The 25,526-nt window shown below is 41.5% G+C and overlaps 1 protein-coding gene across 1 annotated transcript; it reads left to right on the top strand.

The window, feature by feature from the left end:
• Positions 1 to 25,526, top strand: LOC110288178 (cytochrome P450 3A11). Its single transcript, XM_021154601.3, has 13 exons — positions 1 to 189; positions 2,329 to 2,422; positions 4,587 to 4,639; positions 6,527 to 6,626; positions 10,831 to 10,944; positions 11,024 to 11,112; positions 11,384 to 11,532; positions 14,022 to 14,149; positions 15,038 to 15,101; positions 17,589 to 17,749; positions 19,551 to 19,777; positions 21,204 to 21,366; positions 24,978 to 25,526. The coding sequence occupies exons 1-13, from the start codon at positions 119 to 121 to the stop codon at positions 25,071 to 25,073; spliced, it is 1,509 nt and encodes a 502-aa protein (XP_021010260.1). The 5' UTR covers positions 1 to 118; the 3' UTR covers positions 25,074 to 25,526.

The raw sequence follows: 25,526 nt of genomic DNA, 5'->3' as shown, positions 1-25,526 counted from the left end.
ATAACTACTGCAGGCTGTCCTCAGTGCAGCAGAGTGGGCAGAGGGAAGCATTGAGGAGGATCCCACACACAGTGGTAGGGAGAACACAGAGAAGTAAATTGCTGACAAAGAAGCAGGGATGGACCTGGTTTCAGCTCTCTCACTGGAAACCTGGGTGCTCCTAGCAATCAGCTTGGTGCTCCTCTACCGGTGAGTGATCTTTACATTTCCTTCCCATACCATGGCTTCAGGATTGGGGTGATACTCAGACATCTATTCTATTTCATTATTATTGGGAGGATCAAAATGATTATCAGAAGCAACAGCTGGAGAGAGCAGTGGTACTAACTCCTATTAAAGCTCATACTGATTTTCTACAGATCTGTTGGGTACCCCAAGCCCCATCCTTCTTCAACTCCCACTTTTAGGGTTTATTATAAAAGTATGGGGTAGAACACCCTTTATTTGTATAATGACATAGAGACATATATATTGAAGCTGCTCAGTGGTCAAGGTCACTTGCTGCTCTTTCAGAGTACCCAAGTTTTAAGCCCAACATCCACAAGCAGCTCAGAATCATCTGTAACTATAGCTCCAGGGAATCTGATACCTTCCACAGGCAAAGCTAGTATGGTATTTAATGGTGGTAGCATTTGTAACCTGGTTAGCTCCAAAATAATTGAGACAGAGACCTATTAAGTTTATTAGCAATTTTTAAGCACTATGTTTGGGCAGGTTCGAAGCTGTTCTAACCCACAAAGCTATCTACATCCCAGCTATAGGCTCAGTTTTCCTTGCACTGTGACTGTTTCCCTGGCTTGCTCTGCTCCATGTGTGTCCTCATGGTGAGCTCCTTTGATGACTCTTTCCCATGCCTGACCTCATGGGAACCTTCTTCTCCCTCCACCTTCTTCTGGCCCTTCTGCTCCTAGACCCTCACCTGCCTTGTGGCCAACAACTTCTCTTCTGTCCAGTCATTTGATCTTCAGTTTATTATCAACCAATCAGAGATAACTGGGGAGCATTCTTTATACCACATTGATATAGGAGATTCTTCATTAGTCATGACGATACCTATGTCCAGACTGTATCGATGTCTCAGGTTACAGAAACCAGCATCTGAATACACAGAGTGAAAGACCCTCCTCCAACAGAGAGCAGAAGTTGAAATTAAGTCTTGCAAAAAGTTTTCAAAATTTCATGTTTTTATTTATTGTGGTTAGGGGCAGCACATGCTACAGTGTGTGTGTGTGTGTGTGTGTGTGTGTGTGTGTGTGTGTGTGTGTGTATTTGTGTATGCAGGTCAGAGGACAACTTTTCAGAGACAGTTCTCTCCTCTCATGTTGGTCCTGAAGACCAAACTCAGATTATCAACATTATCCGTCAATGCCTTTACTTGTGGAGTCATCTCAAAGGTCCAAGATGAAATGAGGACTGAGTTAATTTTGCATTTTAATGTTTTGGCAGTATGGAGGATCAAGCCAGAGCTTATATATGCTAGGCACACTCTTCACTTCTTAGCTATAGTCCCAGTGGTACTAACTCCTATTAAAGCTCATACTGATTTTCTACAGATCTGTTGGGTACCCCAAGCCCCATCCTTCTTCAACTCCCACTTTTAGGGTTTATTATAAAAGTATGGGGTAGAACACCCTTTATTTGTATAATGACATAGAGACATATATATTGAAGCTTCAGGCACTAAGCTGGACAGATTCTGAGCTATTCTTACCTGACTATGCTGGCCTGGCCTACTTCCCAGCCTAATTCCCAACCCTGTGGCCTGTTACCTGCCACTGTAGTCTCTTTCTGGCATTGCCTTCTTCATTTTATCCTGATTACCGAGTCCCTAGGCCCCACCTGAGATCCTTTCCCTCTCTCTGGGCACAGAAGTCACACATTTTTCTCTACTGCCCCACTATAGGGTGTTGTTCCCTTGATTTGTTCCTAATAAGAATATGGTGGAGAACAATGTTTTACAAAATACTGACTCAGGAGATACTTCATGATAATGACAATACCAAAGTCTGAACCATAGCTCTGTAACTAGATCTCTGGGTACATAAATCAGGATTGACTACACTGTGCATGAAAACATCCCCTGCTAGTTTACTGATACGACTTATAGTGGGTATGGCTTAGTATTAGCAATCCCTAGATCCATGAGAACTCAGCAGACATGGATACTAGCAATGGGCTGACATGCAGTGTCCCTCTCACCATTCCCAAAGTTTTCTGGGAACTGGAAGGGGAGCCAAGTTGTTGGTTTGTTTTAGTTTTTAGTGACGGTCTTGCTTGTCTTCTCTCTTCTGTATATATGGCCACAAGTCTTTCTGTTTCCCTTTATAGATACGGGACCCACAAACATGGACTTTTTAAGAAACAGGGAATTCCTGGACCCAAACCTCTGCCTTTTTTAGGCACTATGCTGAATTACTACAAGGTGAGTGTTGATTTAGCTTTCTATATGGCTTCTGCTTGTGGCCAATAATGTCTTAGTTCTATTAAATAATGTTCCTTATGAGGAAACCTTAAGATGTCAGGCCCTCACACTGTGGGTTCTCTTGATTCTTGAGAATGTTTCTGAGTATCCTGGGAATATATTGCCAACTTAAAACTTTATAGTGTGTTTGTGTGTGTATATATTTTATAGAGTGTATCCAGGCATTTGCATGTGTCTGAGTGCCCATATGTGTGTGCAGGAACATATTTATGTATATGTGTGTGTATGAGGAGGTCAGAGGTTGAAACTGGGTGTCTTTCTGATTGCTCTTCACATTGTCCTTTGAGGCAGAGTCTCTCACTTTGACTTGGCTCTCTCTGACTTGACTAGTTTAGGTAGCCAGCTTTCTCTCAGGGTCCCTTGTCTCTGACTCTTGCAAGCTGGTTCTATTACCTCCTTCCAGGCATTTACACAGATCCTGGAGGTCAAATTCTGCTTTCCACAGGGTGCTTTTTCCACTGAAGCATCTCCATAGCTCCCATTACCACCCCCCCCCATTTATTTATTTTTAGATGAGGGTGTGTATATGCCACAGCAGGTATGTGGAGGTCAGGGGACAGTTTGTGGGAGTCAATTTTCTCCTCCAACCATCTTATTACTAGGGATTGAGCTCAGGTTATCAGGCTTTGTGGCAAGTTCCCTTTCATTTGGAGCCATGTCACCAGCCCTAGTGTCAGTTTATTGAAATTCACCTTAAGTAAAATGCCCAGATCTCTCTGTCATTCAGTCTTGATACTGAGGGTGTGATACTCTAATCTTGTGAGCAGTAAAGGAAGAGTTTGTTTCTTGCTCAGTGTGGAGTCCAGGAAGGCACTGCTGTAGTTATTTGGAAAAAATCTTGAAGGGGTTCCCAACTTCTAGGACACCAATCTACATTTACTAGATTAAAATTCTCTTTTATATGAGGTGTTATGAGTGACATATTTGTTCTGTTTTTCTGAATATTTCTAAACATCAGCTTGTCACAGACCCCTATCCCCAATATTTGGGAGGCTTTTCATATACTTGAACTCTCTGCTTAATTTTTGAACCCATGAAGATTTTCTCTGGCAGTATACCCAGCATGTGCTATTCATCTTTGGGTTTTTCAGAACTAAAGCATTTACTTTCTCTCCTCCTTTAGGTACTGGGGTCCTGGTTAGTGATTGATTCATTTAGAAAGATTTTATGTGTATACAGTTATATGTGTGTGTGTGTGCATGTGAGTGCAGTAGATATGGAGGATAGAAGAGGGCTCTTGATTCCCTGGAGCTATAGTTAGATATGGATGTGAGATGTGGGAAGTGGGTTTTGGGAATTGAACTTGGGTCCTCTGCAAGATCAACCAGTGTTCTTAACTACTGATCCACATAACCAGGTCTAGTGACATATTTTAGGTTCTTTTTTTTTAATGTATCTACAGCTGCCTCTTTTCCTTTAAAGGCAGTAAACTAATGCATGAGTCTGAGTAGCAAGTGAAAATGAGACAGAATGATGATTGTCAATCACCTAAGATACTTATCTACATGATGCAATTTTTATTTTTTTAAAGGTTTGTTAAAAGTGAAGCCATTAGGGAGTGGAGGATTTACCAAAATTATTAGAAAATTATGTAATAAGAATTTAATGTGCCATGTAGGCTCTAAATCTAGGTCGAGCATTTGTGACTAACTTGCTGGGCTATCTTGCCCATGGTCAGTTCCCCTACAGACATTTGCAACCTCACACCCAGAAGGTGAGTGGCAAAGCATGTGTTGCTGTCTGATCAGGATTTTCTTCCTACAGGCTTTGTGCTTACCTTGCACAATCTTTAAAACAATTGTGCTAATTATCATCATAATCATTATCACTATTATTATCAGTTTATGTGTGTTGTCTGTGTATGCGTCTATGTCTGTGAGTCGGCATGTAGAGGCCACAGGATGTCATATGTCCTGCTCTTTCATTCTACTCTTCCCCACTGACCCATCCTGCTCTTGACTTGTCAATCATTTCTGAATAAGAACTTTTCTGCGACAGAGACAATAAACCCAACTTTATGGGATCTGAGGGTTTTCATGCTCTGGCTACAGAAGGGTTAGTACATACGGGACAATAGTGGATTTCATGCTATTTCTCTTTCCAGGGTTTATGGAAATTCGACATGGAGTGCTATAAAAAGTATGGAAAAACATGGGGGTGAGTATTCTGGAAAGTTCCATTGAGTTGACAGCTTTTAGGAGGAGGTACTCTGCATGTGTAAGGATGATGCCACCCTCAATTGTAGCCATGTGTAAAGGTGACACATGTCATTAAGTGACAGGGTTAAAAAGCCATATTGACATGAGAACATTGCACACAGTGGCTTTTTGACAGGCTTTGATGTTCCATGGACTTGAGGGTTTTTTTATTAGTTTATTTATTTAATCACTTTACAACCCGGTCCCTGCCCCCCCCCATTTCCCTCACACAGTCCCTCTCTCCTTCCTTCTCCCCCATCTCCAGTCCTCTGAGAGTGTTTGGCACCTAAGTATCTCCGCAGACCTTGTGTTTATCCAGTGTCCTCTTGTCATTTGTTTTCTCCTCTGAAACTTCCTTTTTCTGACATGAGATGGATTGCTTCAGGTCCCTCTGGTTTGCTCTGGCAAATGTCTTGTTCCATCTCCTTGCCACACTGTCTCATTTCCATATAGAAAGTGACATTCCTTCACTTCATTGTTGACTTTACTGTTCCATTTGACAGTAGGGTGGGGGATGATGACCTAGCTAAGAGCTTGGTAAATAATTCATGGTTAGCATTAAAAAATTTCTCTGTGCATATAGAGACTTTGTTGTTGTTTATATTTTGTTTTACATCAACATTATTTTTTTTTACTGGAATGGGGACTTGTATGCTGGTACAAATATGCAGGTCAGAGGATAACTTGTGGAAGTTAGTTCTCTACTTCCAGGGTACTGAACTCAGTTCATAAGACTTGGTTCAGGTGCCTTCATCTGTTCCACCATCTCCTCAGCTCCTGCCAAGTTTTTTTGGTAAAAGTGTATATCAGATGACAGCTTGTAGCAGTCATCTCTCTCTTTCTACCACATAGATACCAGGGACTGAGCCAACATCATCAGGTGCCATTTTGGGCCATTTTGTTTTCCTCTACAGGAACTAGCTGTGTGCAAATCCTCAGGCAAGGTCAGGACCTTAAAACTTCTGCTGGAATGTTGACAGTCATGCAGAGGGCATGTGGAGGCTCTCCCAGCTGCAGTGATTCAGGAATACTTAAGACAGCCTATCAAGCCCCCCCCCTCTGTTTCCTGGCTCTCTTGCTCTTCCTGTCTTGTCTTCTAGACTACCTGAACCTTGGAGAAGAAGATATTGGTGCCCCAGTTAAATTATATGTTTTCATATCAGCGTATCAAAACCAGGGTATGCACTTTAGGCAGACAATCTAAGACTGAGCTGCATCCCAACACCAGATGTTGACATATTCTAGTATTTTTTAGATGATTTCCTTTTTTCTTTTCCAAGTCACAGTTCCTCTTTGTGTAGCCCTGGTTGTCCTGGACTGCTTTGTAAAGCAGACTGGCCTTGAACTAAGAGATCTGCTTGCTTCTGACTCTGGTGTACTGCAGAGGTATTGGATATCTGTAGAGCTGGCATTACAGGTGATTGTGAGCTACCCAATGTGGGTGTTAGGAACCAAACTTAGGTTCTCTGCAAGACCAGTATGTGCTCTAAACTGTGGAGCCATCTCTCCAGGCTCTTGTAATATTTCAAATATGCAAATTCATAGAAATGGTATAGGCAATTCTTACATACACACAACTAGACTCAGCAAATTTCCACTTGTTATTTCTAAGTGCAGTGCCTTACAGAGCTGGTTTGTCTTGAAGTGGCTCATTGTGTCTTGAATGACATTACCTATCATTTTCCAAAGACTCCATTTTGTACATGGTCAGAATTCCTAAGCTGAACTGGGAACTCCTGTGACCATGTATTGTATAAGCAGAATGAGGGTCCTGAAGCATTAGGATCAAAGTCTGGCTGTGGCTCTCAAATCAGAACCTGGTTCATCAGCTGTCTTCCCCAAACAGGTTGTTTGATGGTCAAACGCCTCTCCTAGCCATCACGGACACAGAGACGATTAAGAATGTGCTAGTGAAGGAATGTTTTTCTGTCTTCACAAACCGGCGGGTAGGTCACATTGGTTTTTTTTATTCATTAACTTATATATTCATTTTACATCCTGTTTGCAACACACTTTCCACTTCTCCTCCCAGTCCCACCATCACTGATCCCTCCTCCCATAGCCCCACCCCTTCTCCCCAGAAAAGGGGAAGTCCCCCTTGTGTACCACCTTGCCCAAGGACATCCACCAGCATCAGGACTAAGTGCATCCTCTCCCACTGAGGCCCAACCAGGCAGTCCAGCTAGGGGGAGGAGATCTACTGTCAGGCAACTGATTCAGAGACAGTCCCAGCTCCAATTTTTAGGAGACTCACAGAAATACCAAGCTGCACATCTGACACTAATGTGTAGGGAGCCTAAGTCCAGCCACTATAAGTAATTTGGTTGTTGATTCAGTCTCTGTGAGTCCCCATGGTCCCAGGTTATGACTCTGTATGTCTTCTTTGGGGTCTCTGAGCCTTCTACAATCCTATCCCTGACTCATCCCCATGACTCCCCAAGTTGTAGATGATGTTTGTATCAGGCTCTCTGCCTTAGTCAGGGTTTCTATTCCTGCACATACATCATGACCAAAATGTAAGTTCAGAATGAAAGGGATTATTAAGCTTAAACTTTCCACATTGCTGTTCGTCACCAAAGAAAGTCAGGACTGGAACTCAAGCAGGTCAGGAAGCAGGAGCTGATGCACAGGCCATAGAGGGATGTTCTTTACTGGCTTGCTTCCCATGGCTTGCTCAGCTTGCTTTCTTATAGAACCCAAGACTACCAGCCCAGAGATGGTACCACCAACAAGGGCCCCTTCCCCTTGATCACTAATTAAGAAAAGCCTTACAGCTGGATCTCATGGAGGCACCTCCCCAGCTGAAGCTCCTTTCACTGTGATAACTCCAGCTTGTGTGAAGTTGACACAAAACCACTCAGTACAGTATCTGCATCTGTTTTCATCTGTTGCTGGATGAAGCTTCTCAAGAGTCAGTTATACTGGGTCTCTTCTAAAAGCAGAGTATCATTTCTAATATCACTTACACACTGATAAAACACACACACAAACAGAGAGATATATACAACACACACACAGACACATGCATAGAGACAGACATAATGACATAACACAGGAAGGCAGACACACACAGATACACTATACAGATAGACACATAGAGACAGACAGACATACAGAAACACACACACAAACACACACACACAAATACACACACACACACAAATACACACACACACACACACACACACACACACACACACACCAGCTAATTTCAATATGCCTTGGCTAGCTTAATGGTTTGGTACTTCTAATCTTTCCTGAGGCTAGCAAACATTCCATTCTGGTATTGCAGAGTTAACATTCTTTAAAATCAGTATTTCAACTCTGCTACTGCAGACCCAATTGGGAATGTGGTCACTAGAGCCACTTATCTGAATTCTTACATGGCTGGCCTGTCCTATGCCCCGCTCAAGGTGATTTAGCTTCTTCCTCTCTTTCCCAAGCCCAGGAATCCTAAAAGTCCTGCCTCTATCTGTTCTGTCCATACATTGGCTGTTGGCATCTTTATTTACCAATTGGAGGCAACCGGGGGTAGGGTCCCTCAGTGTCTTATGTACAGGTACTCCTGTTAGCATTTTGGGCAATGAAAATTAGCGTTATAACACAAGAAACATTAGGCTGAACCCATACAATAGTGAAGTAATCCTTTAAAAAATCCAAATACTAAATACTTTGTGTCCGAGGCTTAGGGAGATGGCTTGATCATTGGGTAAAGGACCTGAGTTTGGATCCTCAGCATCCACCAAAAGCTGGGCAGAGTAGCATTCATGTGTGACTCTAGAGATGTATGTTGAAAGAGATAGATCTCAGGGAATTGTATGCTAGTGACTCTAGCCAAATAAGAGCCTTCTATATTCACAGAGAGACCTTGCCCAAAAAATTCCATAGAGAGTTGTAGGGGAAGACGCCTGACCTCTGGTCTCCACATGAGCACACATGGGAATTTGTACCTGTAGGGTTATGGGAGGTCCTGCTTCTGATCTGATGTAGGGCATGGTCACTTGGGGAGTCCGGATGTGCAATGTTGACCAGGCTTACCCCATGCTGTGGCCAGGTGGGTGCTGAGTTGTAGAGCAGCCCTGGAACACCATTCCAGGGGTGGGAAAGCACAGTCTGTGGTGGGGGACACCCAGAACTGGCTCGGGGGTCCTCAAGCTTGCAAGGAAGCTGGGGCTGTCTGGGTCTCAGGCTCTTGGTATTCAGGCACCACTGGAAACTGTGGAAGAGCTGAGAATGGAGTGGGGGCCCCACAGGCTGGATGGAGCCTGGGGCCAGGTATTGGGAACGGAAAACGGGGGTCCCTGGGGAAGAGGGGGAAGGGAAACTCACACCCGACCAGAATTTTACCTATTCTCTGGTCTGTCAGGTGTTGGACGGCTGCATGTACCTTCCACTCATCCCTAGGTGGGCATATAAGCCTCTGACCCACTCTTCAGGGGGTGTTGGCAAGGGGAAGCCCTAACTGGGAGTCCCAAAGCTACTTTGCTAAAGCCACTGGGGTTAGAGGGATGGGGGAAGTGGTTCCCAAAAATGACGAGAGTGAATGCAGAGGATCTTGGCTGGAGCACAGGAAGGACTTCTAATGGGAAATTAGAAACGACTCATTAGGAGAAAGCCTGTCCCATCCTCCAAGTGCAGTAGGCCTTGAAGAGCAGAGACATTCTATGGTTTAAGAGCCTTGTTGTAGAAAGGTAGGGAGAAAGAGAGAAGGGAGAGAGAGGGAGAGAGAGGGGGGCTAGAGAGAAAGAGAAAGAGAGAGGAGAGGAGAAGAGAGGAGAGAGGAGAGGAGAGAAGACAAAGAAGGAGGAGAGGGGGTGAGAGTGAGGAGTAAGAGGGAGACAAGTAAGAGAGTGAGAAGTAAGAGCATAAGATAGCGAGGTGGGGGCCTAACTGTTGCTAGGTAACTGGGGATGAGTTTAGCCAGAAGGTCAGAAGCTTGGGCCATTGCCTATGTGACTTCTAGCCATGCTTCTCTTGTGGGGGCTGTGGGGGTGGTAACTTATGCAGGGGCCAGATTTCCAGGAGCATAAGGGAATGCCTACCATGTTGAGAAGGTGAATTATCACCCTTTGGGGTTCAGACCTCAGCTCAAGTGGAGACCAGTCTGTCTTTGCATAGCCCAATTCCCCACAGCCAGGGGATAAAGGAGGGAGCTCTGGCTGGTCCAGCAGGGAAAGTCTTTGGCTTGATGGCTAGCTGCATTCTTGAGCTTAGGCTTGGTGGCACCCATATGTGAGAGCACAGAGAGACTTTCTACAGGAGACTAGATGGTGGCTCTATAGGCAAAGGCCTTCTGCATGGCTCCCCATGGCAGATTCAGATAAAGAAAGGCAGTCCAAAGTTTTAAGACATTTATTATCAAGGCAGAAAGTAGATGTGTGAAACCATACCCCACTTCTCAGGTGTGCCTAAGGTTAAATATCTTTTGCAGAGAGGAGAGTCTGGTAAAGAATGCTTATTAGCTAAGCCCTCCAGGCCTTTAGATACCTCACTAAAATAAAGATCTCTCTTGACCCCAGTGTGACCACAGGTAGTGTCCTCTACATATGGAGAGGCTTGGGACATTGCCCTTATGTGACTGAGGCCACAAACCTATGGGAGCTATGACTAGTGACAGGGTCCTGATGCCCAGTAACCAGTGAAGCACGTACAGTCTTTTCATAGTTTCTGTTGCTTCAAGCATTAGTTCAACCAGGGACCAAGCTACATTTCATGGTTCTACATGCACCAGTATTCATGTGTACACCGCACACACACACACACACACACACACACAGAGAGAGAGAGAGAGAGAGAGAGAGAGAGAGAGAGAGAGAGAGAGAGGGAGAGAGAGAGAGAGAGAGAGACTGAAGACATCCTCTTCACATTGTTCATGTTATAAATACAGAGCTGGAAAACTTGTCTGATACAAAATTAACTTTCTAACTTTCTCCAAGCCAAACTCCAACCACACAGTTCTAGATATCGACTAAGCCTTGTTTTCACCTTGTCCCCAACCCCTGGACCTAGTTTTTCAACCACAGAGAAATTTCTTTTTAAAAGAATCCTGGAACATAAAGGGTTGAAACCACAATAGGAAGATGAGTACACAGCTCATTTCTCATAGGCTGTGAGGCATTCTGAGGGTTTTTTTTTCTTTTTTGACTCTAGGATTTTGGCCCAGTGGGGATAATGGGTAAAGCTATATCAATATCTAAGGATGAGGAATGGAAGAGATATAGAGCTTTGCTGTCCCCCACATTCACCAGTGGAAAACTCAAGGAGGTGAGTGAAATTCTTTTAACTGCAGCCTGAGTTACTGGAGTCTCCATCCTAACTGTGGATGCTTCTCTGTTTTGTGTAGATGTTCCCTGTCATTGAACAGTATGGAGACATTTTGGTAAAGTACTTGAGGCAAGAGGCAAAGAAAGGCAAGCCTATTACTATGAAAGAGTGAGTACTGGTCCATCACTGTGGTTCTGGGAGAGGAGGGGTAACTGGGATGCAGATCACATAGTCCAGCTGCTTGTCCTTGCCCCTTTAGACACTAGATGAAATTATACAAAGTTTAAAGGGAAGAAATGTGACAGTAAGAAGTTTGCAGTGATAGAGGGTAGAACAGCTGGGATGGGCTTGGTCCATACTGAGGTGGCTTTGCCTGTCTCCTGAGAGTTCTTTTCCAGTCTGTGGCACATGTTAAATTCCTATGCCTCTCTCTCCTTAGTGTGTTAGGAGCTTACAGTATGGATGTGATCACCAGCACATCATTTGGAGTGAGCGTGGATTCCCTCAACAACCCAGAGGATCCCTTTGTGGAGAAAGCCAAAAAACTTTTAAGATTTGATTTTTTTGATCCTTTGCTCTTCTCAGTAGGTGAGTGGACAGTTCTGAATTTCGATCATTGCTGTTCTATGTTGCCTTGTTTGTTTTTCTGCATTTCTCTTCCTCAATTTCCCCAAATAATCAGCTGTAGTGATGTGTAGTTCACCTGTCATATAATTCATCGCCTAAAGGCACAGTTCAGTATTTTGAGAACATGTAGCCAGATTACCTCTGTTTTCTAACTTCTTTTTTTCTTTAAGACAGGGTCTTAACATGTAACTCTAGCTGGCCTGGATAAAACTGTGTATACCAGGTTGGTCTTGAACTTACAGAGATTCCTGTACCACTGCCTCTTGAGGGCTGCAATTACAGTGTGCAGCCATGAGTCCCGGGTTTATTTTAGAATTATTTCATTTTTATAAATAGTAATTAGTATAAATACAAATTGGACACTCTGTATTCCAGAATTCTCCATGGTTTCAATATCATACATTCATACATCTGTCTTGATTACACCCACTGCTAACTCTTACTTTTCACATTGCTTATACACCCAATACATCTTTCTCCCAATTTCCTGTCCTTTTCTCTGCTTTAGTAGCTAGTCAAATCCATTTGGTTCTGCATGCTAGGATTCTGTCCAGTATTATTGGCTTTGTCTACTGCAGGCAGTCAGTTCAAGATAGGGCCATGTCATGTCCACAATATGGCATTTCACAGTCCTCATTCCTGCCTCTGAATTTAGTTCCACATCCCATTTCATGATCTTCCATGAGCCTTGGTCTATGGGGTGCTGATATAGATACTCCATTTAGGGCTCAGCACACAACAGCTCCTTATTCTCTGTCTCCGATCTCTTTGGGATCAGCATTTACTGAAGGCACCCTGACCCATAACCATGGTCAATCAAATAGGACTTTGTTCATGCCATGTTGTAACTTTAAAGCAATATTGACCTAAGCAACCACCAGTTCACTTGCTCTGTATCTGTGTATTCTGGGCATTTCACATCAATGGGATCATAGACTATCTTGTCTCTGTGACATGCCTCTTTTTTTAGCACAATATCAAATGGATCAAGTGTCACCATGTGCTGTGTCCATGAGTAATTTATTCTCCCTATCTGTTGATGGACATGGAAGTTAGTCTCACATGTTTGCAATGAATTTCTCTGCCATGAGCCTTCATAAACCAGATTAAGTTTAAATATTTAGTTTTATGTTTTGGGGGTTATATTTAGAATCAGCATTGCTGAGTCAATAAGTAACTGAATTTTTAATGTAGTAAGCAACTGAACATACATTGTCTATAGTAGCTCTGGCTACTGTACACATAACTATCTGCCATAAACGCAGGTATTAGATGTTTTAATATATGATTTTAGATCTTCTTCCTTTCTGTCTCTGTCTCTCTGTCTCTCTCTGTCTCTCTGTCTCTCAATTTTTAGATCAGAGTTTTTTCTGTCTATCTTTGGGTATCCCAGAATTCACTCTATAGAATAGGCTGGTCTTGTACTCACCAATCTCAACCTGCCCCCGCCTTTTGGGATTAAGGCAAGCACCACCACTGCCTGGCTAGGCCTTCTCATACATAGCTTAATTGCTTTATCATTTTTATAAGATTTATTTATTTTTTTCTATGTATGGGTGTACTACCTGCATGCATGCAGTGCCTAAAGAGTCCATAATGGAATCTTGAATCCACTTGTGTTTGATTTACAGATGGTTGAAAGCAGCCATGTGGATGCTGGGAATAAAACCTGGCTCTTCTGGGAGTGCCAATTGTTGGGGGTTTTTGTATATATATTCTGGGTACAATTAACCATGGTGTGTTATTTGGGGTTTTAATACTTTCGCTATCAACTATATTTCCATACACAGCTCATGTGTCCCTATGCCTACATTTCATCCTTGTCATCTAGTATCCTCTGTTTCTTCTTTTAAGCATTGTATGATAAATATATTTAGACCTTTATACATATTTATTCATAGAGGCTAGAATTTGGAAGTATGGAAAAGTATGTGATCTTTAATTCTTCCTGCTTTTTTGTTACCTGTCTTTGAGCTTGGGTTATTCTTTTTTCTTTTTCTCAGACAGGGTTCTCTTTGTAGCCTTGACTGTTCATATGTGTGTACATGCACATGCACATGCACATGACTTGGTGACTGTGTGTCATGTGGAGATAAGAGGACAGCTAACAACAGTTGGTTCTTTCCTTCTACCGAGTGGGATCCATGGATCAAACTCGGGTTTTAGGCTTGCCTGGAGAAACTTGGCGCTATTGATCCATCTTAGTGGCTCCTGAATTTTCTTTCTGAATTCAAATGTACTCCAGGAGCGGAGTTAAATTTAAGAGTCAGGATGCTGCTTTGGCTACTACACAGCACAGAAGGAGAAGTATGGTGCTGACCCACTGTGAGCAAGTTCATAGAAAGAATGACTTCTGTTTGAGATACTGGTGATTTATTCTAGAGATTGCTTTATGATTTCTTTAAATAAAATTTCCATTTCAATTAAAACTTATCTTTTTTCTTTTCTAGCACTTTTTCCATTCCTGACACCAGTATATGAGATGTTAAATATCTGCATGTTCCCAAAGGATTCAATAGAATTTTTCAAAAAATTTGTTGTCAGAATGAAGGAAAGCCGCCTGGATTCTAAGCAGAAGGTAAAAGGTGGTGGTTTCATGAGAGGTTCAAAATTTGATAACATGTTGGGCTGTGAACTTGTAAGCTGTGTGCTAGTAGCAGATAGAAAAGGCTATATTTAGATAGAGAAAATATATTAATGTTTTCTCGTGGAGAAGAAGTTGGAGTTTTAAGAAGTTGATTGAGAATAATCTAGAAATTAATCCTTAGCAATAGGGATGAAAGCTAGAACATCCTGCATTAGGACTGAAAAAAATGGCATGGCACTAGAACTGAACAAGGTCAAGACTTTCAGAACTCTAGTGAGGATGGGAGAGGATCTCTGTATGCAGTGCCCTTTGCTGAGGAACAATTGGCAGTTCATAGCTGTGGATGGAGGGTGTGAACATAGGTAGGTTTCCCATGAGGCAATGGATGGCCTCACAGCCGTGCACATATGCACAACACTAGTTGGACATAGTGGGTGACTAAGAAGAGGGCATGGAATGTGGAGGAAGAAATGTTACAGACAGTATAGAAGGAATTGTTTGGAGGAAACCCTGTGGTGGAGATGACCATATCAGATTGTGTATGAGTATGAAACTCCAATAACAAATAAAAATGATCAAAAGGGGAAAATATTATTTTCATCTCTTTCAAAAACATTTTTAGAAAATAAAAGTGCTTGTTTAAAATTTTATCTATTGTAATTTATTGTAAAAGTGGATGATGTGGAAGCTAGATTCTTCCTAATTAGTCCACTCTTGCTTTTGTTCCTTAATGACTCTAGCAACCATAGCCACAGTTGTGAGTTTAAGGGAACCACCTTCTCAGAGGGAGAGAATTAAGGTTCTGCACTTGTGATTCACCTCTGGCCTTTGAATTTACCATTGACCTTCCATTTTTGTCACCTCTCTTTCTGTTTCTAGCACCGATTGGATTTTCTTCAGCTGATGATGAATGCTCACAATAATTCCAAAGACTATCATAAAGGTAAGCAAGCCCTTCCTGGTCTATGTACAAGGAAACTCTTGGGGAGCAGGTGGGTTGCTCAGAAAATATGCGAGGAGGATTTTCTAGATAGAGGGAAACCACTGTTGAGTTGCTGAAAGACAGACACATCTATTATCAACATGGAATATTCTGGATTCACATGGGCAAAAGTTTACTCCTAACAGGAAGGGTGGCCATGATGGACCTTTCCAGTGGTCTGTCTGTTACCTGGGTGAGAACATGTGATGATTGTGTCTTTCCCAGCACGAAATCTCAGAGCTCAGCCTAGACATCTGTGTCTAAACATCCAATCAGGGGCATGGACCCAAGTGGTGTTGAAGTTCTCTGGGACTCCCTGTTGAACAAGTGTTCTCTAGCCTAATACATGGTAAAGATAGACTTCATTGTGTGATGTGTAAATAGCTTCTGGAGAACGCCTCTTTGTACAAATGCATTTGTCCTTTTCATTCTTTTATGTATTTAAAATCACTCATAGCTGGCCAGTGATGGAGCCTGCCTTTAATCCTTGTACTTGGGAGGCAGATTCAGGTGGATCTCTGTGAGTTCAAGGCCATCCTGGTCCACATCAGATTCCAGGACAGGCAGGGCTACACAGACAAACTCTATCTCAAAAACACATAAAACTCTCACAGATTTTTATCTTCTTTGTATAGTACATGTATGTGCCGGAGTATGTTCATACGTGCACACTTTTAGGTGTATGTACACAGAACAGATGAAGGAGCCCAGTGTCTTATTCAATCCCTCTCTGCTTCATTTCCTTAAGACAGGGTTTTTTTTTTTTTTTTTTGGTCCGAACAATCCACAGTGTTGTGGTTACAACTATGTGCTGCCCCACCTGGCTTTTTATATGGGGTCTGAGGACTCACACTTAGGTTTACCCATTGAGTAATCTCTCTAGCCTCCCATATGTAGTTATTTTTTAAATTTATAATCATTATTATTATCATGGCTGATGGCATTCCAGTTCCAGATTTTAATCTATAGGTGTGCATCAGTAACTAATGGAAAGTGAGTCTTTCATTCTTACCTATCTGATTATTTCCCATACACTCACTTGCTTATATGTAGTTATGACCTTTTGTGTCCCCATGTTTAACATTTAAAGTGGCAGGTACTTTCTGTTTGAAGTCCTTTCCTTTCTGCCCACTTGAAACCCTTTCATGTGATCAGCTAACTTCAAGTTCTTTTACACCTCCTCCTCCTTTTGCTACAGGCTCCTATGTAGCCCAGGCTGACCCACATTCACAATGTGCCTGAGAATGAACTTTAACTCCTGAGACTACAGACATGTACTACCGTGCAGCACAGTTTTAGCAGAACCATTGAATCTGGAATGAATCTGGAGTGATGGCCCCTCAGCTTTGAAGTAGACTTCTGTCAGTGATTGTTATCTGAGATTTTATAGTGTTCTTTGGAAATATTTCCGGAGCCTTTGCATACCTTAGTCTATAAGCATGCCTGGAAATCCAGGAAATTTCCCATGACTGAAACCTGCTTAGGTGATGGGTCTTTCAAGACAATCCCTCTATCAGTTAAGAGATTTTGGTGTACGGAAATTGACTTGCTAAAGGTGGCTTTTGTGTAACAATAAAATGAGCTTCTAGGAAGCAGTCAGTGACCAGTCCTTGAGGGGCTAATCCCCCTTCTGCTATGAAGCAGAAATTTTCCATCACTGGCTGTCTTCTTTCCAGTCAATCTTCCAGGGTAAACAAGAATATAGAAATTACCACATTTGATTCACAAAGTGCTGGGGACTGAACTCAAGGCTTCATGAACACTAGGGAAATACCGCCATCTACTGACTACATATCAGTCCTTCTGTTTAGATTTTGTTTGCTAAAGTACATATTCACTTTTAAAATAGACATCAATTGTGGATTTATAATCCAGTTTCAGTTTAGTACCAAGCACTTACACTAATTGGGAGGAAAAAATTTGCAAACAATAGAATTAAAGCACTCATAGTAGAAGATGTACTACTGCCTGTAACTCTACGTTTGTGGACTCCAATGCTATCTACTGGCCTCCCTGGACAAACACACATAAATAAATAAAATTTAAAATGATCTCAACCCATACCAGGGACCTTCTATAATTGCTTCTCTAGGGGTTTCTGACTTCCATGGACACCCTCCCCACACATGTGGCGTCTTCCACACAGATACACACACAAAAAAAATACTCATAAATTAAAATAAAATTTACAAACATGAAAGTCCATGACTTGAAGCTGCCCACTGGGGATTGTGAGAATCAGCTGAAACACTAGGACAACCTGCCTGAAGCTGTCTTCTCTTTTTCTGGATGTGTCATTTTTCTGGCATGGTGATGATAGTCTCAGTGTGACTGAACAGCATTTCCATAGTCTGTCTAGGAAAATGGGGGCTCATTTGATTTTCTCTTCATCTCCTCTGTGATAGCACATCATGACATGACTTAACTGAAATGTGTTTTTACTTTCAGCCCTTTCTGACATAGAGATCACATCCCAGTCAATTATCTTTATTTTTGCTGGGTATGAAACCACCAGTAGCACACTTTCCTTCACCCTGTATTGTTTGGCCACTCACCCTGATATCCAGAAGAAACTGCAGGAAGAGATCGATGAGGCTCTGCCCAACAAGGTAAGATGATGGTGTAGAAGGGAAAAGGAGAAATCTGAACAAAGACACAGTTTGGTCACCTGCAATGGTGTGTGTGTGTGTGTGTTTGTGTGTGTGTGTGTGAAAGAGAGAGAGACAAAGAGACAGAGACAGAGAGAGACAGAGACAGAGAGAGAGAGACAGAGAGAGACAGAGAGACAGAGAGCAGAATAGAGAGAGTGTGTGTGAGAATCAGGGAGAGGGGGATAGAGAGAAAGTTTGTGTGTATATGTGTGTGTGAGAGAGTGTGTGTCCGTGTGTGAGACAGAGAGAGAAAGAGAGTCTCTCTGTGTGAGCGAGAGACAAACACTGTGTGAGTGAGGGGGAGTGTGTGTATATTGTGTGTGGGGGGGTGTATATGTATTTTTTTCTCTGTATGAATTTTGTGTGAGTGACTGAGTGAGTAACCATTCACATCACTGAGCCAACCTTCCGATTCTGTTGATTTTTTTCTTTACATATATGTATGTATGTATGTACATATATATGTACTTATATATGTGTATGAGTGTATATATGTATGGGGGCATGTGAGTGTATGTGTGCTGCAGCATGTGAGTGGAGGTCAAAGGATAACCTGAAGGAATTTGTTCTCTCTTTCTGCTGCATGAGTTTTAAGAGTCCAAATTAAGTCAGTAGGCTCAATGGCAGGCACCTTTGCTCTCTGATCTGTCTGAGCAACCCTTTAAAATTTGTAACAAGAGCACACCAGAACCATTTAGAAATTATCATGAACATGACACAGATGGAGAAATGGGCAATAAAGACTGTCATGGCAACAGAAGGTTGTTGTGACACAGAGCTGGGCCTGGTGTGTCTGTTTTTCTAGGACCACAAGAGTACCAAGCAAGCAACATGCACACAACCTGTGTGATGTTAAAGATGTGCACTTAACATATAACTCTCTAGATGGTTCCATGATACTGCTAGTTCTGCCATGTTGTCCCTGCTGTGTCCTGAGAGAGGCTAGCCTTGGCCTAGATTAATCCACTTGGGTTGACTCAACTCTGTGCCATGATTTCCCCTATCTATTTATGGTTATAGGAGAAGAAGCCAAGGTGTGAGCCTTGGTGTTTAAATCATGAGCCAAAACCCCTACCTCTCTATGTATATGTTTGTGTGCATATGTGTGTGTATAGGTCATAGACCTACGTTGTGTACATTTCTAAACCACTTTCCACCATGATTTATGATACAGGCTCTCTTACCAAACCTGGAGCTTTTCGATTGTGTTGGGTTGTCTAGTCAATGCAAACCAGGCATAACCTGTCTCAGTCTACCTACTGCTGGAATTAGAAATGGGTGCCACTGTGTCAGGCTTTATAATGATTTGTATCTGAACTCTCATCATTAGGTTTGCATAGTAGACTCTTCACTAATTGAGCATCTTCCAGGCCCCCAGTGACAGTTATTCCATTTGTAAGGAGCTTGAGAGATGGCACAATGGTTAAATACACTTGCTGCTCTACCATAGGATCCATTCATATTTGAGTCCCAGCATGAAAATGATGGCTTTCAACTACTCTAACTCTGGTTACAGGAAATCTGATGCCCTCTTTTTGCTTCTGTGGGCAATGTACTTGCATGGTGTACATAAACATATACAAGCAAAATATTTACATATATGAATTAAAAACAATCTTAGAAACCTTTTTAAATGAATTGTAAGTACTAAGTCCCTCGAGCTGCTGAACTTGACTTTGGGGATGGTGAGAACTCAACACTAGACACGGTTGAAAATTAAACTAAAATTTCACAACAAATCTTTTTTCTTTCTTCCCAGGCAACTCCCACCTATGATACTGTGATGGAGATGGAATACCTGGATATGGTGCTTAATGAAACCCTAAGATTATATCCCATTGCTAATAGACTTGAGAGAGTCTGTAAGAAAGATGTTGAACTCAATGGTGTGTTTATCCCCAAAGGGTCATTGGTGATGATACCATCTTATGCTCTTCACCGTGACCCACAGCACTGGCCAGAACCTGAAGAATTCCAACCTGAAAGGTACTAGAACCTCAGGATCAGGAACCCACTCTGTACTCTACAAGCCTGTGTATTCTATGATGTCTCTCATAGGAAGATAAACTAAGTATGATTTTACAAACATTTTCTTCGTGTGAGGAGAATGACAGAGAAAGAGAAGAAAAGAGAGGAGAGGGGAAGCAAGATTGGCAGAAAGTCTGACTAATTACACACAGAATCTTTACCTCCTTTTTCAAGTAGTTAATGATCGACTTAATTGTGAGGCAGAAACCCATTTTTCCTCCAGTTAAAATAATATGTATTTTCAGAGTTGGAATACAGCATCCAAATGGATTTTTAGTGTTTAAAGGTAAAGTTCATTTCTTGGTTCTTTTTATTTTTCAACTGTCTCATGAATGGATAATGAATTCTTGTCACTTTCACCTCACATTGCCCTGTCTCTTCTCCCTCCCACTCATGTGGAATCCCTGGCCGTCTTCAACCTGTCTTATTCCTGTATTTATATATATATATATATGGATTTTTGTGACTTGTGAGTTTACTTAAGGTTGTTTGCATAAGCATAGATATATAGGTTATATCTTGGAGAATGGTCAACTCACCAGTGGCTGCACCATTGAAGAAAAACTCCTCCATTGTTCACTAAGCATTTCTTGTCAACAGCTCCTTAGCGAGGTGGCATCTCATGAATTTTATTTCCCTCCCATAATGCAATTATGATGTGTCTAGTCTTGTGTAGGTGTTCACAAATGCTGTGAGTTCATGAGTTCAATGGGTGTGTTATATGCAGAAGATAGTACTTCCCAACATTCATTTTATGCCCTGTCTCTGACATTTCTTCTTCCCCTCCTTTTGTGATTTTTCCTGAGCCTGGGTGGAACTGAGCACTCCACCACCACTTTTCAGCACTATAACCAATCATGAGTTTCTGTGCTGTTTCTCACTGAAAACTGGAGCTTTTCTGACCAAAGCTGAGATCAGCACTAATTTTTGTGTGTATAGATAAATATTAAAAAGGCATTTTGTACCATGTTCACTTAGCAAAACATCACCACATTCTTATCTATGATTTCTGCAGCCATAGGATTCTTAACAAATTTTCAGTGCTAGGCATAAATTTCCCCAGAGAACTGGCTCTCTAAACAATCAGAAAATGGTTGGTTTCCCCTACCCCATAATACCACTATCACACTAGTGTGTACCCAAACAATGATGCAGTTTTTCAAACAGCATTTATGTTATCTCAACATATGGAGAAACTTATAAGGAAGAGGAATCGAGAGAAACTTTAGTGGAAAATTCTCAGAGCCAAATACCTGCAAGTAGAAATTCCATAAACCTTTCCCAAACTCCCTGTGTGTTACTGGATAGATGTCAAAAGGAAACTTCATATGTGCAACACGTATGCTTTTATCCTCTGTCAATAAGTCATGTATTGTGCCTCCAGGTTCAGCAAGGAGAACAAGGGTAGCATTGATCCTTATATATATCTGCCCTTTGGAAATGGACCCAGGAACTGCATTGGCATGAGGTTTGCTTTCATGAATATGAAACTTGCTCTCACTAAAGTTATGCAGAACTTCTCCTTCCACCCTTGTAAGGAAACACAGGTAAGGCAGAAAATGATCTCTATATAGTGTTTTATGGGAGGCTTTTTCCAACTGAAGGTTCTGTATATAAAAATAATAATGAATGTTTGAGGTTTAATTATTTGTTTTCTGAAAAAATGAGCTATTTTTCCTTGTGTTACCTAAGGAGCCTTTTATTCTCTGTCTGTATAGAATGAAACTTAGCATTATGAAGAGTCAGAGTAGGCTAGTGAGACAAGATTCCATGCATTCCATTTGAAATTCTAGTCATGTCCATTGGAGATTGGATATGTCATGTGCCTTTCAGAGATACAATGGTCATTTCTTCAATGTTGTTTGTTGCCCTCTTCTTCTAGAGCTCACAAAAGCCCTCTTCTCACATTCTTCTCAACTAGTATATGTACAATAGAGTTACAGAAGAGCTTAAAAACTCATAATGGGGTCTGGAGTGTTCTCATTTGGCAAAATGCCTACTGGTTGTGAATAAATCTTTGGTTCTTGTCCCCAGAAATACATGAACAATCTCTGGTGGTACATACCTGAAATACCTGCACTCAGGAGATAGAGGCTAGAGGATCATAATTTCAAGTAATTTTGGTCAGTTAGTGAGTTTGAAGCCAATATGGGCCACGTGTCTCAAAAAGAAACCAGAAACTCAAGATGACTGGTCATTTCTGAAGTCCTAAAACATCTCAATCACAGTGTGGCTTTAAAAGCTCATTTCTGATTTCCCATGTCGTGCCCAGCTGAGAATCATTAATTTAAATAATGACAAGTGTTTGTTTTCATGAGGTGGCTCAATAGTTAAGAGCACCTGCTGCTCTTGAGAAGGCCTTGGGTTCAGTTTCCAATACCCCCATGGTGGCACACAACCATGTTTAAGTCCAGTTCTAGTGACTCTGATGGCCCACTCTGGTTTCTTGAGAATTTCCACATGGTATATACACAAAGTGCAGGGAAAACATTTTTATACATAAGCTATATTCTTTTAAAAGTTGCTTATTATGATGAACTTCACATTTGTGGGACATCTTGTTGATTGTGGCTCATTTTTCAGGAACCCTGCTCTAAAATTAGGTAGTTGTCTATTTGCCCTTTTATTTTGCTCTCATACTTCAAGTTCTTCTTCACTGTCTAAATGAATCTTCCTCTTAGTTTTCTGTCCTTATTTACTCCATGTTCAAATTTTGGGTCCTGCATTTTGTTTCAATCACCTATATGTCATTAAAATCTCCAGTTTTTTTTAAATGTTTGTACTCTCTGTATTAAAGGATATCCTCTCTCTTTTGTATAACACCTCATAATTATTCCTTACACAAATTCTAAACAGTTCTTTGAGGATAGTTTTCACATTGAAAACCTGGTAAATGTTTCAAAGTATGGCTTACAGTTATAATTTTATTTAATAAAAACATTAATTTAAAAATTAGTATCATTTATGCAAATATTTAGATGTACATCTATTTTGTATGGCTCAATTCAAATCGTGTGTATAGTACTTATAATTATAAAAAAATAAAATAACACTTATAGTAAAAGCATTTACATTGCATTTTCCTCAATAACGTGTTCTTGTTTCATGTAACAAGCATGGCTAATATTACAGGACTTCTGTATTTAGAGTGTGTCTCCTCTTTATTGATTGGATTTTTTTCTGGACAAAGGGACAGAAGTGTTTATTCTTTGATCTGTTCCTAAAGGCAGTTGTAATGCTTTATTCTCTTACAACCTCACTTGTGGGGCAATGGTCTATGCACAGTCAGCCTGGTCTCCAGTTGAGTTGAGGTGTTGAACCCCAGTGAAACCTGGTGGTGGTAATCTCCAACTACATGGGACAGAAGGCATTCCCTCATGTCTCCTGAAACCCTGGATCCTTTCAAAATTACTGCCCCCACAGCCCCCACAGCCCCCACAGCCCCCACAGCCCCCACAGCCCCCACAGCCCCCACAGCCCCCACAGCCCCCACAGCCCCCACAGAAGAAGCTATGGCTTTCAGTCATGTAGACAATGTCCCAAGCTTCTGGCTAGCCTACTCCCCACAGTTACCTAGCAAAAGCAAGATAACAAGCCTACTATAAGAGGGGCTCTTTGGCCCCTCCTTGCTCTCTCTCTAAGCTCTCTTACTCTCTAAGCTTTTACCTTTCTCTCTCTAATCTCTCTCTCTCTCTCTCTCTCTCTCTCTCTCTCTCTCTCTCTCTCTCTGCCTCTTTCTTATTCTCTAGCTCTCTTTTCTCTCTTTCCCTTCCTCCCTCTCTCTCAGTGGTCATGGACTGTCTCTGCCTCTCTCTATAGTTTTAGAGCTGTATTTTAGAAAGGCAGGCAGAAAAAGGTAGAAAGAGAGAGAGACTGGCCATGGCCAAGAGGAGAGAAGGGGGAAAGAGAGAAAGTAAAAAAGGCTAGAGAGTAAGATAACTTAAAGTGGTAAAAGCTGAGAGAGAGAGAGAGAGAGAGAGAGAGAGAGAGAGAGAGAGAGAGAGAGAGACCAAACAGCCCCTCTTATAGTGGGCTTGTTATCTTCTATTGCTAGGTAACTCTGGGGAGGAGTCTAGCCAGAAGGCCAGAAACTTGAGACATTGTCTACTTGACTGAAAGCTACAGCTTCTGTTGTGGGAGCTGTGGGGGTGGTAATTTTGACAGGATCCAGGGGTGCAGGAGACATGAGGGAACACCTTCTGTCCCATGTAGGTGAAGATTACCACCACCGGGTCTCACTGGGTTTCAAGATCTCAACTTGACTTGAAACCAGGCTGTCTGTGCATAGCCCATTGCTCCACACTCACTTATTTTAGTACTTTATCAGTAAATCATTTACATTATGCATAGAGATTTAGACAGACTAAACAAGGTTCCTGTTTTCAGACCCCATGGCACACTTGGCAGAGGGCAGATGCTCTTTCAAGCTCCAGTCATCTGAAGATTGACACTTTTCTGTCTCCATGACAACATTACTCCCCTTCCTTTTCCTCTGACTAGAAGATTTGTGTATTGGCAACTTTCCCCATTCATTATTGAAGAGCATGATGCTAAAGTATTATTGAAAACCCTGTGGAGTCCGACATTCCCATTCACCACATCCTTGGAAGCCAAGAATAGAAGCTAGAAAAGCAGCATATGTTTCTTTCAGAAGACTTTCCTTAAACGGGCTGACTGTTGATGTGTATACATGATCTTGGAGCTGAGAATTGTTAATAGCATTGACAGGTATACTCACATGGTTATCCTGCAAGTTTAAAAACCAAAAATAACTTTTTATGACTTAAAAAATCAATATAACATAAAGACTAAGAATAAGGTCAAAAATGTGGAACTCATTTCTTTTACTCTAAATAAGCACACAGTATTAGTATAAACCAGCATGAGTTTGTTTCAGGTCCTGAAAACCGTAGTGTCTCAATCACCATTTTACATAATGTGTATTTGGATGCATACTCTCGCCATCCAAGTGAGACAGCTTGGAGAAAAAGGCAGGGAAAACATATGACTTTGAATGCAGCTCTTTTTTCCTTCACAGCATATTATGCCAAACACTCGTTTTGTTTTGTTTTGTTTTGTTTTGTTTTGTTTTACTTTTCTTTTGGTGATGTTGTTGATTCATTCACTGGATCTCAATATTTTTCTTCCCCTGTTGCAGATACCTCTGAAATTAAGCAGACAAGGACTTCTTCAACCAGAAAAGCCCATTGTTCTAAAGGTTGTGCCACGGGATGCAGTTATAACTGGAGCATGACTTTCCCTCAAGGGGTTCTGCTGAGTTCATCAGAAAGGCAGTGACTAAGAACATCAGACATTTTAGTTTCATCATGAGTAAAATCGAGATGAATAATGGGCTTAATAGATTGGTTTTGATGCATGGTTAAAGGTTCAGTACATCCACTGAGCTTTCTCAGTGTCTGTGCAAGTTACCATTTAATACACAAGACATGAATAAATCAGTGACAGCACAGGAAATTTGCCTTCACTGGTTCTCATGGGACCATCTCCATCCACATCTCGTAGTCTCTGCTAATTCCTTTTGAGATCTTTAGATAGTAAATTTGTAATTTGATCAAGAATTGTTGATGAAAATGTGAGCTATTGTAACAACTCTAGTTGTAGAATTGTTATCAGATGCTTTAGTTGCGATATTTTATAATAAATGCTGCACAGACAATGTAAATAAACACTTAGTTAAAAATCCTCA

Source organism: Mus caroli, unplaced genomic scaffold, assembly GCF_978045245.1.
Source record: "Mus caroli unplaced genomic scaffold, Mus_caroli_1 scaffold_4, whole genome shotgun sequence".
Classification (NCBI taxonomy): Eukaryota; Metazoa; Chordata; class Mammalia; order Rodentia; family Muridae; genus Mus; species Mus caroli.
This window is presented reverse-complemented; position numbering and strand designations above follow the sequence as displayed.

Bases quoted from the DNA above. Each gene is read 5' to 3' on its own strand.
- LOC110288178 (XM_021154601.3), top strand. From the start codon at position 119: ATGGACCTGGTTTCAGCTCTCTCACTGGAAACCTGGGTGCTCCTAGCA. The intron at 14,150-15,037 runs GTAAAAGGTGGT...TTCTGTTTCTAG, and splicing joins GCCTGGATTCTAAGCAGAAG to CACCGATTGGATTTTCTTCA. The intron at 17,750-19,550 runs GTAAGATGATGG...CTTTCTTCCCAG, and splicing joins ATGAGGCTCTGCCCAACAAG to GCAACTCCCACCTATGATAC.